This window comes from Narcine bancroftii, chromosome 5 (genome assembly GCF_036971445.1).
Source record: "Narcine bancroftii isolate sNarBan1 chromosome 5, sNarBan1.hap1, whole genome shotgun sequence".
NCBI lineage: Eukaryota > Metazoa > Chordata > Chondrichthyes > Torpediniformes > Narcinidae > Narcine > Narcine bancroftii.
Window position 1 is genome coordinate 177,006,056 of NC_091473.1, and position 13,729 is coordinate 177,019,784.

Consider the following 13,729-nt stretch of genomic DNA (forward strand, 5'->3'; position numbering starts at 1 on the left):
TAAACGATAAATTCTACCTAGTCCTTTATCACATCCACAGACATGATAAATTCTACCTAGTCCTTTATCACATCCAATTAACACCTTTTGTTGGTCTGAATTCCTCCCCCATTGTTTGAATTCTGAGACTTTCTGATCTATCCTGCTTCTTTCTTTTCTGAATTTTCCTTTAAGAAGGGCTCAGGCTTGAAACATCAGCAACATTTCTTAGTCTCCTATAGATTTATATAGAAAAAAACTAATTAGTTGTAAAATTCCTACTCACTGCTGCATGCACTGTGTAGAACTCCAGTCGATAGCGCCATCTCTCTAGACTGCCAAGTTGAAGTGAATTAATACCACCCTGTGTCCAAAGTTCCCTCGATCACTTGATCTTCATTGCCCAATCAGCTTCCTACTGATCTGAGCATTTCAAATCCAACTGCCTGAGTCACCTGACTCCAATTGCCAGGTGCAGCCTTCAGATAAAATCCCTGTTGAAGTCTGCTGCAGATGCTTAAAAGACCAGCTGAGTTCCTCCAGTATTTCAGTGTGTTCAAGAGAAAGAGTGAAGCTAGCCATTGATAAGGACCATGCCACCAGCTCCTTCACTGATACTATCAAGGACCTTTCACTAAGGTATATACCTCCTTGCAAATTAATACTTCTTGTCACAAAATGTATTTATTTGGCTTTGTATGATAATTCCAGCAATTGCATTTTAGGACGCCATCTTGATTCAGAATAACAGCGCAAAAAAAATTCCATTAGAGCCTCCCCTGAAAGCTTCTTATTAATGAAGAACAACTTCCCTGGTCTATTTGCAAGAGGAAAATTTGCATTGCTCAGTTATATCTATCTAAATTAATCTACTTCAAATACGGGCATGGGCTGAATTTAATACTGCATGTTTCATTTTCAGTTAGAGAGAATGGTAGAAGTAACTTTTATTTGTAGTTTTCAAAGAAAGATGCTTTATCATTATTTTCTTTCAAATCCAAGGAGGTCTCAATAAGTGAGCTGAAACATCGTAGACACGGCTTCCATGGAAACCTGTTATCATTATGGATTGACACAGAGTAGTTCCACAGTGCTGCTACTTGATGGTGTCAAACAAAGAAGTATGGAGATGCAGAGGTCAACTTCAAAATGCTAATGGCCTGGAGAAACACAGTATCCATAGCAAGTAAAATATTTTTTTCCCTCCCCCCTCCCTCACCTTTCCATTTATTCATTCCTAACACAGGGCTCAGGCCCGAAATGTTGGTTACTTTTACTTCCTAAGGGTGCCACCTGACTTCTGCACATTTGTGCATTTGCTTCTTGATGGGGCAAAGCTTCGACATGTAAATACAAAGTTGTAAACCTAGCATTGAGAGCTTTATTGCAGGGCTCCTTGGGACTGTGCTTATATCCCAGCTTAAACTCAGAAACTGAACTGCTGTGGTTCACCTCCTGCCTCATGATCTCGGTTCACCTCCCTCCCAACCTCTTATCTGCTCCTATTCCCATTCCTTGACAAAACCCCCCATCGCTCCAGTCTAGTCTCTCTTGTCAGACTCTTGAAGACTGAATAGAGATGAGACCAAAAGGGGAAAAGAGACAAAAGAAAACTGAAGAAAACCAAAGAAAAGAGAGGAAATAGCTTGAAAATACAGATTTCAGATTTATTGTCAGAGTCCATACAGGTACATGACATCGCATAGAAGCCTGAGATATTTTTTCCTGCAGGTGTGCAAAAAAAATGGTGCACAGGATAAACATGTAAGCAAATAAAGAACTATAAACAGACTGATTGTACAATGCAGTCTTTAAATGAGTCTCTGATTGAGTCTGTCGTTGAGGAGTCTGATGGTAGAGGAGGAGCAGCTGTTCCCGAACCTAGAGGGGCGAGTCTTGTGGCACTGAGACCTCTTTCCTGATGGCAGCAGCGAGAACAGAGCGCGTGTTTATATTGGAAATATAATATAAATATGTTTCTATTGGAACATGGAGACGTAAAAATTAGAAAAAGATTACATGATGAAAAAAAGGTTAGGTGAGGTGAAAAAAGTCATTTAATTGGAGGGCAGGAAAGCAACCTTTGGTAATTAGTGAAATGCAAGTCTTCCGAACAAAGGCCAAAAGCACAGCTTGGGAATACCAGACTGATGGACTTGTAGGTCTTTGGAATGGAGCGAAGCCTCTGTTACACGGGCTAGCTCTGTAGTATGCTAGCTCGGTTGTTAATGCTGGTTTGGAAGAATGGTTCTCCACTTTATCCATTAACTCTACATCACAATGAGCAGGAATTGCAGAACCCAGTGACCAATCCAGCATAACATCTTCCGCATTGAAATGTGAGTGTTGGAATAAAGTTTTCTGATGCCAGGCCAGACAGGAAGGAAATACTTCCTGCCACCCTCTCTATCGCTACCCATTTTCCAAATCTAAATTGAAATCCTGCAGATGCTAATAATTGCAAAATATAAACGTATGAATAGAGGTCAAGCCGAGACATTTAATGCTGGCCCTGCCTCTCGGGTACCAGCTCTGTTTCCAGCATTATCTGATCTACCTCCACCATATACAAACAAATTCAGAGCTAGAACGGCACCCCAACTGGTTCCACATTGAGGAAAATCTCAGATTGGGTTAAACAACGCGCCTGTGAAAATAAATTAGGGGAGAAAGAGAAGAGGTGACTGTTACATTGCGAAATATACTGGCCATTTTTTTAAAGGGAAGACATGATCTCCACTGGGGTAAGGGGAACTGAATAGTCAGTAGAGATGACCGAGACTCAGTGCCGCCCATTGAGATAGCACAGGCATTGGGAATGGATGTAAAAATCTCAGAGCATTCAAATCTGCTTTCAATACAGTAGGTATTGCTTCAGATCATTCTCGACGCACTTGATTGCTTGCCACCCACCTGATTCAGCCACTTCCGCTATTGGTACTCCTTGTTCAAAAGCCATGAATCCTAACACAGAGAAAATTGCAAAACCAGCGACAAAGCTGGTGCCACTGTTGAGACAGCAGAGCATTATGCAGTCCCTGCAAAACAACAACACTTGCTTCAGGCTCAAAGCAGCTTTCCTGTGCAATAAACACTTGTTCGTTAAAGCAAGCAGCAGTTCAGAGAACATTCGGAGGGAGAGAGAAAAATATCAGGCATAAAATGATGACGATTCGAAAGCAAGAATAAAAGAACACTGCTTCTACTTCCTCAAAATCAAGCAGAATTCACAGTGATCAACTCCTCAAATTATCCACTGCCTGAATCATTAGGCCAAGCAGAAACACAGCCTGATTCCTGAAGTAAGATACTTGAGCCGAGAAATTAAATGAAATCTTTTGCTAATTGTTTTGGTTCTCTGGGTGATTCTGCCACCAACAGCGAGCTGGGGGTTAATGGGTGGACATTGAGCACAAACTGGCATGACGGCAGGAGCTCTAAACGTTATATTTGGCATCTGCGCCAGCCGAAGGTGAGCTTTATTCACATAAGCATTCAGCTGCCATTCCCATAAAAGCATGATGGGATTGCAGAGGCTGCCTAATTGGTATTTGCGGCGCAGGTGAGCCTCCGCCCCACCAGAGAGGGCTGTTTAGGTTCCTGGATGGTGGTGAGGCAGAAACAGGTATTACGCCTGCAGGGGAGGGGCAAGGGAGTTGACCGGGGAGTCTTGCAGAGAGTGGCAGTCACTGTGACAAGCAGAAATGGGAAGGGGGTGGGGAGAGGGGAGGAGGTGACAACTGGTGGGAGTATATTGGACCTGGTGGAGAATGATGTGTTGGATGTGAAGGCTAATGGAATGAAAAGTCAAGGGGTCTGTATTACTGTTCTGTCTAGGCTGGAGAGATGAGAGCCAGCATGCTTAAAAAAAAAGACTAAATCCTTGTGAGGGCTCCATCAACTACTGCAGATTCCATCAGCTCCTCTTTGTCCATTATTGCTTGATGGCTACACTACTTGGAACTGAAGAGTAGATAGAACAACTAGCTAATTTATGATTCAGTACTTTAAGTGTTTCTATGTAACTTAACAACCCTTGCTGCTCGATGAGAGAATGATGAAAGATTGGACAAATTTTCAAAGCAACTACTTTCAGTGTGCTGTTGAGAAAAGTAACGTGATGGACTTGGCATACATTAGTGACAATGCAGACTGATCTGTGGAAGCCAGCACTTTCTGGTCTTTGTATACATTCACAGAATATAATAACTGCTGACAAATAGCCAGTGCCTTGAAAGTTCAGAAAAATTATGGAAACAATTATTTTACCTGTAGCAGTTGTTATGATAAGGATTATAGCTTCCTAATGCAGTTAGACATCCAAGACAGATCGCGTAAGAGAAGAAAATCTGGGTGCCAGCATCCAGCCAGACCTGAGGAACAGACGGAAAACTCATCAACCATCTTCAAAGTCACAGACAGATTTCGTTCAATGGCCAAGCTCCAGGAAAGATCATCATCGGGTCATGCTACTAGTCTATTAAAGCTGCATGGGAGGTCAAGCACCAGATTCCCGGGGCCCGCAAGAATAATCCAGCCTCTGCAGCCACTAACAGGCATTACATCCCCATCCAGGCAGTTACTGTATGATTTTCCACTGCATCTGGACTGTTTTTTGGGGGAAACTCAGCCAGCAAGAAAATAAATACGGCCATGCGTTAAGATAATGTGAACCTTATTTCCAAGGCATCAAGGCTCACATCTCTTACCAAACTTAAAATCAGCTCCAAAGGTTTCCACAATGAAATAAAAATAACAGCATCAGATAAGGAGCAATGATGCTGATATTACGATGACATAAGATATATTGAGCTGTTTCTCTAAATATGTGTGTAGCGAGGATAAAAGCTCACACTTGACTGGATGGAGAACTGACGCTTTTATTAGCTTACAACACAAGTGCAGGAACAGGCTTCAGAGGGGTTCTGGGTTTAGGCAGGAAACCAGGGTTATATTCAGGCACCCGGGGGGAGGAGCCATGAGGCGGGACCAGTTGTTAGTACAGGACACTTCTAGTGAATCCCAGTTCACTACAATGCATTCCTCCTATTTTTTTTGGACATATATTGATATTGTTATGTTATTGATCTATAAACCTCTGATCTTGATTGTTCATCGATTGACTGCAATGGCTGCCCTTTTGTAAAGGGGTGTCTGATTCAGTAGAGTGCTCCCTTGTTAAGGAAGACAATGTGAATGGAGAAGGAAGATCCCTTCTGGAACTATCGCTTCATTCTGTGGAAAGGAAAAGTCTCCTCCATGTGCTATGTAAATGTTCTACACTTAGATAATATTAATGAAATGTGAACCTAGTCAAAATGGATCCATAGCCATAGGAGTTAAACAACTACGGGCTGCACGATTAACATAGCAGTTACAGCACCAGTGACCTGGGTTTGAATTAGCACTGTCTGTTGTGACAGAGTATATAGGGTATATAAATATGTTTTGGGGAGATAAATTGGGAAAGGTTTGTTCGAGTAGGTCACGTACAAACACTTTAAAAAGATCTTATTTGAAATACTGGAGCTCTGCTAATGCTAGACATATAGGCTCCACAGCTTTTGCAAGAGCATCGAAGAGTGCTCAAAAGACTTCACTAATGGATTGTTATTTATCAGATGAAAGAGCTTGCCAGAGCTGGTGCTGTCTGGAACAGAACTTGCTGTTGTAAGAGGGTCATTTAGTTTTGCAAGCAGAAAGTCCAACAGGCTTTCTCTCTGAGAGAGGGTGGGGGGGGGAAGAGAGAGAGAGAGAGAGAGAGAGAGAGAGAGAGAGAGAGAGAGAGAGAGAGAGAGAGAGAGAGAGAGAGAGCATGCTTGTGGAAAATCCCCATTTGGAAGATGGGTTGTGAGTGCTTAGTTTGGCCTAGTCAAAGCCCTTGTGGTTCATGCAAGTGGAGAGGACTGGCTGTCTAATATTACATTTGGAATAAGAGACACAAAAATGCACTCTGTGGTGACCTGAAAGAAAGAGGTTATCAATCATCTGGAGAACACTGAAAGGGTAAGTTCTGTCAGCAAGATGCTGAAGTGGCTGATTAAAAAGGAACAACAAATCTCTCTTTGAAAACCAACAAGAACCTTCTTGAGCAGTAACCATATACCTTTCAAGCACCAAAGCCTGGTGAACTTTATAAATGTTAAATTCTGTTCACAGTATAAGAATTGCCTGCAACCAGTGAACTTGGAGGTATGAGAAGTGAGATTGGACTGTGAACCAAATAACTTTCCTGAACTTCTTTTTCTTTGGCTTGGCTTCGCAGACAACGATTTATGGAGGGGTAATGTCCACGTCAGCTGCAGGCTCGTTTGTGGCTGACAAGGCCGATGCAGGACAGGCAGACACAGTTGCAGCGGTTGCAAGGGAAAATTGGCTGGTTGGGGTTGGGTGTTGGGTTTTTCCTCCTTTGTCTTTTGACAGTGAGGTGGGCTTACACACGCATTATATACACGTGCACTTCGAATTAGAAGGGGATTAAGTTAGGTTAGTAAAGTTAATAGAGATAAGTTAAAGTGTGATTCTTTTATCATGTTTAAAGATAATTAAAAGCAACTTTTGTTTAAGTCACCATTTGTCATGGTGAATATCTATTGCTGTTGGGTTTTGGGGTCCTCTGGGCTTGTAATACTGTAAAGAGTTTGCACGTTCTCCCCCTGTCTGTGTAGGTTTCCTCCTGGTTCTCTGGTTTCCCTCCCTCCTTCAAAATGTGTGGTGATTGTAGGCCGATTGGGTATAATTGGGCAGCACTGGTTTTTGGGCCAGAAGGGCCTGTTATCGAGCTGTATGGCTAAATTTTAAAATATTTAATATTCCATCTGGGCATTCTCCATCCAGATTGATTTAACATCAACCAGTTTCCGTTAAACCCCTCCCCAGAGCCTCTCTTTCCCTATCCCTCTGACTCCTTTCCTCCGGCTCCACACCCCATTTACTCTTCATTCAGAGAGCCACCCCCTTCTCTATCACTTCAGCTCTCTTCTACCCTCCCACCCATATCCACATCCACTCCTCCTCCTGCCCCTTTCTCTTTCCTCCCCTTACTTCTTTATTCAGCCATCTGCCTGCATATTACTCAATCCTTGTCGAAGGCCTCAGGCCCAAAATGCTTGTTCCTTCTTGCAGAGGCTGTGTGACCTGCTTCGTTTCTTCAGCACCTATGTGTATTGTGCAGCAGGTCATGACCAGCTGAGTTACTAATATGATGTTCTCAGGGTCTCAACAAAACTACTATCGATTATGCTTCACTTAATTTGAGTTTTTTACATTTATTTGCTCTTCAACTTTTACATTTTCCTGTCCAATGTCTTAAGACTGGAGAGGCTTGAAAATAGAAGCCAGAGCTTCAGGATAAGGGGCCAGATATATTGCATGATTTGACAAGAAATGAATGATGTTAGAATTCACTTTAAATTAGTTTTTCTTCAGAATGCATGGTCCCAAAAGGCTATGCATTTATACAAGACTCTCGAGAGTTATAGTCTTAAAATTATGAATGCCATTTTTCTTACTATAAATATGTTTTGTTATGCATTAATTTATGCATATTATTACAGATTATATCCCAGTTAATACCATGGTATCAGTGGGTTTGATCTAAATTAGATGACAATTTCAATCATGAAGAAACTTATTTACAGTTATGCGCCGCATAACATCCGTTCGGGCAATGTCCAACGGCATGTATGCAAGGTTCTTAAATCCTGATCGGAGAACAGGACTTAACGGATGTAACCAGACATAGTGAATGCAACAGCTTCCCGAACGCAACACGTATCTCATGTCTCTTGTACACAAAGCGATTGCGCAGCCAAGCGATATATTTATATACATATAGATAACCTATAATACATAGGTCTTGATAGTTAGAATGCAGGCTATACTTTCATTATTTTAATGTGAACTTTCTCTATTTACAAATAAAATGTTTACAGTTTTGTGCAGTATTAACTATTATCTTGCCAGATACTTTAGCTGAAATACAGTACTCTATGTGTACAGTATCTTGGCTACTTAGTCAATGCAGGCACACTACAGTATCCCATATGGCTTTGCTAAACACCGCATAATGTCCTATTTCACAGAACATACAGTAGACGTTAAGCGAAGCATGGCTGCACTATTATTTCTGTTCTCCTACATTTCCTCCAGTGGTTTAGCTATTTAGGAAGGCCACGGATTAAGGAACTGAGTTACAACAAAAGCTGAGTTACAACATTTCCTCCAGTGGTTTAGCTATTTAGGAAGGCCACGGATTAAGGAACTGAGTTACAACAAAAGCTGAGTTACAACAAAAGCCAGCCACCATACTGGAGAAAGAATATCGACACCGCCCAAAGCTGTATGTCATTCAATGACCTAGTAAAATCATATGCATGTGGAACACAGGTAAGACTGACCAGGGCTGACCATTCGGATAACCTGTTTCAAGCTCTTTCAAACATTTATTGTGATATATTTATTATGTATGATATAATTATATGTGACAATTTTATGTATATGAAGAACTAGTAATGGATTAGGACATGGAGGATAGCGAAGACCTATTCTTCTGTGATGCATGGAAACATACATGAGTCTGCAGATGCAGGAATCTGAAGTGGGTTGAGCAGCATCAGTGGAATTAAAAGGCCTTTTATCGAGTACAGTAGGAAGGACAGGGTGGGAGGGATGAAAAGAGAATGGGTGGAGGGGCTGAGTGGAGGTGGGTGGGAAAGGGGACAGAAGTTAGAGGGGATGCACTACCTGAAATTAGATATTTCTATGTTCATTCTATTGGGCTAATTTCAGGCAAGAGTCTCTCTCTCTTCTTCCCTACTCCTTTCTGCTCTTCCCCATCCCCACTTTTTGTCCCCTTTCCCATCAATCCTTTTATCCATTCTCATCCCCCATCCCCTTGGGTTCCATCCCTCTCTCTCTCCATCTCACCACTGGATTCTTCTGGTCTCTTTGACCTCCCCCCCCCCCACCTCAGTTCCATCTGGTCTCCCTTTATACCAGGTTTATTTTCATCTTATCAGATTCCAGCCATGGCAGCCTTTGTCTTCTAATTACCACTCCACCCTGCAGGAGTCATCTTTCTCCACATGACCCCTTAGGGTCTTGCACTCTCTCCCTTTGTCAGTGATTCTCAATCTTCCCTTCCCACCCACATACCACCTTAAGCAATCCCTTAAGAGCCCCGATGGCATAGGGGAATACTTAAAGTGGTATGTGAGTGGAAAGAAAAAGGTTGAGAACCACTGGGAGAGAGTAAAGAGAATTCTACTCCATCCTATGCATCATTTTTATTTACACATTATTTGTATGAAATTGAATCATTTGGGCTTGTGCATTCTCCTGCGTCCATGTGGGTTTCCTCCCACTTTCCAAAATAAAGATAGACAAGGTTAGTAGGTAAATAGGTGGTGTGGGCTCCTTTGCTGGAAGGGCCTGTTACCACAGTGTATCTCTATACAAAAAATTAAATTAAAATAATTGCATGAACCATATTCTTGTCCCTCTGTCAATAGCACTGGTAAAGTGTGTAAAAATAATAAAAAAATTCTTCAGCAATGCACAAATAGGACAGTGTGATGCATGTTTAATAAAGTCTGATTATCCTCTCTCAAATCCATCAGGTTATTGATCTAGTGAAGTTATTTGATGAAAAAAAATGGTCAACATATCTATTATCAGTGTGTCCCTATTTGCATTTTGTCGAGCGACTGAATCCAGAATTTGTTCTTTGTCCTCTTGTGGCAATTGATATGAAAATAGCTCTTGTTCTTCTTGGATGTGCTTGCAATGTTTACAACTCCGATCTGATGGCAGCCGGGTGCACTGAGTCACCAGAGGAGTACACAGGCTGCAAATCAAAGATTGCCGGTCACAAGGTTTATCTTAGCATATATTCTCCTTCCAATAATAGTTTGAAATAAACCCACCATAAATAACACACTAATGTTAGAAATTCGAAGCAAAATATCGATTAAAAATTAGTCATTAAAATGGCACAAAATAGAAGCTTTCCAGGAAAATTAATATCCAGTCACAAACTAAGCCAGTGGAATGGGAAGATTTCAAGCCTGGATGTAGCTTCGGAACAGAACTCTTATGGTTTGACAGTGATGAATACCTGGTAGTTAAGAGAGCTAAATGTCAGACATAGACATAACTCTTGGTTATATTGCTTAGAGGTGAATCTATCTAATCATTAATATGCAGAGAAGAGGCCGTTGGAGCTCCAGATGTTGGAAGGCTGATAATGCAGCAATAGACAAGAATTAATTGAAGAGTACACAGAAAACCAACAGCAATACCGATTTTATTTTAAATATCAGATTTATATTTATCTTTAATTATTTACAGTGGTTCTTTTCCTTATAAATAGTTGCAAGTAAAAGGCATCTGTTTATTATTATTCCAATGTGACCAAGTGCAAGAATTAGTCAAACCTAAAGGACTGACATGCATTTCAATGCATGGAGATGAACCACCTACATTTTGCCTCTTTCAAAGTGTGACAGAATATGTTGTGTTTTATATTGTATTGTGCCTGCCACATTGACCACCGCCAGTGGGCTGATATCGCCTCAAACCGTGCATCTTGGCGCCTCACAGTTTGGCGGGCAGCAACCTCCTTTGAAGAAGACCACAGAGCCCACCTCACTGACAAAAGACAAAGGAGGAAAAACCCAACACCCAACCCCAACCCACCAATTTTCCCTTGCAACCGCTGCAACCGTGTCTGCCTGTCCCGCATCGGACTTGTCAGCCACAAACGAGCCTGCAGCTGACGTGAACATTACCCCTCCATAAATCTTCGTCCGTGAAGCCAAGCCAAAGAAGAATAGAGACGTTTAAAAGGAGATAAATTGGGGCAGTGTAGGTCAAATACAAACACTTCAAAACAGATCTCACTTAAAATACTGGAGCTCTGCTCAAACCAGACAGGCCAGCTCCGAGTGCCTTTGCAAAAACTTTGAAGTGAGTCCAAGGGACTTCACTAATGGATTGTTGTTTTGAAAAGCAACAGATGAAAGAACTCGGGGGATTAGGTTCGGAGCCGCAGGCTGTCTGAGTGGAGGTTGTCGTTCAAAGAGGGTCATGAGGTTTTGCAAGCAGAGAGAGTCAAGCAGGCTCCACAATTTAATTACCAAAACAAAAGCCATGGAAACTCAGCATACGGGACAAGGCAGCAATGATCGGGAAGATGCCTGGTCATCCAGCTCAGAGATGGTGGAGTCGACCCAGCCACGTGGTGCAGTAACGGTCACATCCCTTGGGTCTGCGTCAACTCTGCAGCGGGTAATGGGAGGTTTGCTGGATGACCATGCTCACAATTGAACCCAGGGAACCCAATGCAGACATTCCCTTCGAGAGGTGGCTGCACGGGATGCAGACGTTCATGCCCCGTCACAACCTAAGGGATGCTGTATGATCTCCTGTTCGCATCTGTGGGCGATCTGGAATTTCAAATAATTAGAGACTGCTGAATGTGTGACGAGGCGATGGCCCTGCTGCAGAAGCAGTATGTGACCCGACAAACCCAATGTTTGCGGGGTACAAATTAATGATCTGGCATCAAGCCCCTGGGGAGCCCTTCATACAGTTCGTGCAGGCAATAAGAGAACTGGTTGGAGCCTGCGGGTGTACTGCAGTGGGTGCCTCCAAGTATGCCGACGAGCTGATGCGGACAAACTGCTGACAAACATGATATCGACCCAGGTCCGTCAAAGGCTCCTGGAGAAAGGTAACTGCATGTTGCAAGAAGTACTGAATTTGGGGGAGGCGATGGAGAATGCGGTGCAAAGCTGTGACTTACACCGCCGGCGGTCCGGCGTCCTCATGGGGAATGAGAGTGCAGCCATGTTGGCATATGACGCCGATGGTGACAGTGGCTAGGGCTGGCAAGTGTGGGTTCTGCAGGATGTCCTGCCTGGCCTGTGTGGATGTCCTGCCTGGTCAGGAATGCAGTGTGCTCAAATTGCAAGAAGAAAAGGCATGATGTGTAGATGTGCCGGGTGCAGCCCACTACCAGCAGTGCCACGTGTAATCTGAGGGACGGGTCGCCATCTTTGGGGAGCGGTCACCAAGACGACGATCGCCAATGTCACTTTTGGTTTCGGATCAGCGACCGCTAACTTCACCTCCGTCCCAGCCATGTACGAGTACTGGGGGCAGCCATCTTCAGAGGTGCCGAATCCAACATATTACCGACAGGAGCGGTACAATGGTGACTCTGAATCAGACCTAATCCTGGCCTCCATAACACTGGATCAGAACAGGCCTCACCAGCTGGCACGATCGATGATGAACATTGAGGTAAGCAGCCACGTCACGAGTTGTTTGTTTGACACAAGGAGCACCAAAAGTTTTATCCACTTAATAAAGTGCTGTGCACTGAAGGTGACGCCGGAAAAGTGCTGAATATCCCTGGCATCTAAAGCTCAGTCCATAGAGACGTGTGGGTACTGTCGGGTAGACTAAGGGTGTAGGGCAGTTAGTACAGTGATTTAAAAACATGGTAATGCCCAAATTCTGCGCGTCGGTTATCCTGGGGTTAGACTTCCAGTGTCAGCTGGAAAGTGTAACGATGTCGTTTGATGGTTTGCACTCCCCATCAGAGTGCAGAATGAGGAATTTGGCCCAGCCAATGAGAGTAAGCTGGGCAGTATGTGTGGGCTGTCCACCCTTCGGGTCCCTCCGCCTCCGCTATTTGAGCACCTATCTCCTGCCAAAAGCAGGAGATATAGCCCGGAGGACAGACGTTTCATTAAATCCGGTCCAAAGGCTGTAGGCCGAAGGCATCATCAAGCCTAGCAACAGCCCCCGGTGAGCTCAGGTGCCAGTGGTAAAAGGGGGAGGAGAAGAACTGGATGGTAATAGACTACAACCAGACTGTGAATAGATTTACGTTATTGGATGCCTACCCCCTACCCCGATTTGCTGACTGGTGAATGAGAGAGCCCAATATAGAGTCTTCTCCACCATAGACCTTAAGTCAACATACCATCCGATCCCAACCTGCCCAGACGACAGGCCCTACACGGCTTTTGAAGCCAATGGCCAAATGTGTCAGTTCCACAGGGTGCCATTCGGTCTGACGAATGGGGTATCGGTGTTCCAAAGGGAGATAGACTACATGGTGAATGATCACAAGCTAAAGGCAATGTTCCCGTATTTGGATAGCGTCACTATATGCGGCCATGACATGGAGGAACATGATACAAATCGAAGGGAATTCCTCACCACAGCAAAAAACCCTAAACCTGACATATAATCAGCAGAAATGTGTGTTCTGCACTTCACGGCTGGCAATACTAGGATACATGATGGAGGGAGGGATTGTGTCCATGGACCCAGAGAGAATGCGCCCCCTTAGGGAATGGCCATTACCGCAGAACCTGAAAACCATGAAAAGGTGCCTCGGGTTCTTTTCTTATTATTTCCAATGGGTCCTCAATTGCACAGACAAGGCCCGGCCATTAGTGAAGACAACAGACCTTCCCCCATCAGCGAAGGTTCATCAAGCCTTCAAGGGCATCAAGGATGAGATTGCCAAGGAGGCAATGCATGCCATTGATGAATCCATCCCATTCCAACTGGAAAGTGATGCTTCTGATGTTGCTCTCACAGCCACGCTGAATCAGGCAGGCAGGCCAGTGGCGTTTTTCTCTAGAACTCTCCAGGGCCCAGAACTCAGGCACTCAGCAATGGAGAAAGAGGCCCAGGCCATAATGGAAGCTGTGCGCCACTGGAGGCATTA

The 13,729-nt window shown here is 43.7% G+C and overlaps 1 protein-coding gene across 4 annotated transcripts in view; it reads right to left on the reverse strand.

Annotated features, from left to right (window-relative positions):
- Positions 1-13,729, reverse strand: part of slc6a11b (solute carrier family 6 member 11b) — a 188,205-nt gene that overhangs the window by 25,232 nt on the left and 149,244 nt on the right. For all 4 annotated transcript variants that reach the window (XM_069939876.1, XM_069939874.1, XM_069939875.1 and 1 more), the window contains exons 8-9: positions 4,249-4,352; positions 2,893-3,017 (exon numbers count right to left, since the gene is read on the reverse strand). In XM_069939876.1, the coding sequence (XP_069795977.1) occupies positions 2,893-3,017; positions 4,249-4,352 (229 nt within the window). The remainder of the gene's footprint in view (positions 1-2,892; positions 3,018-4,248; positions 4,353-13,729) is intronic.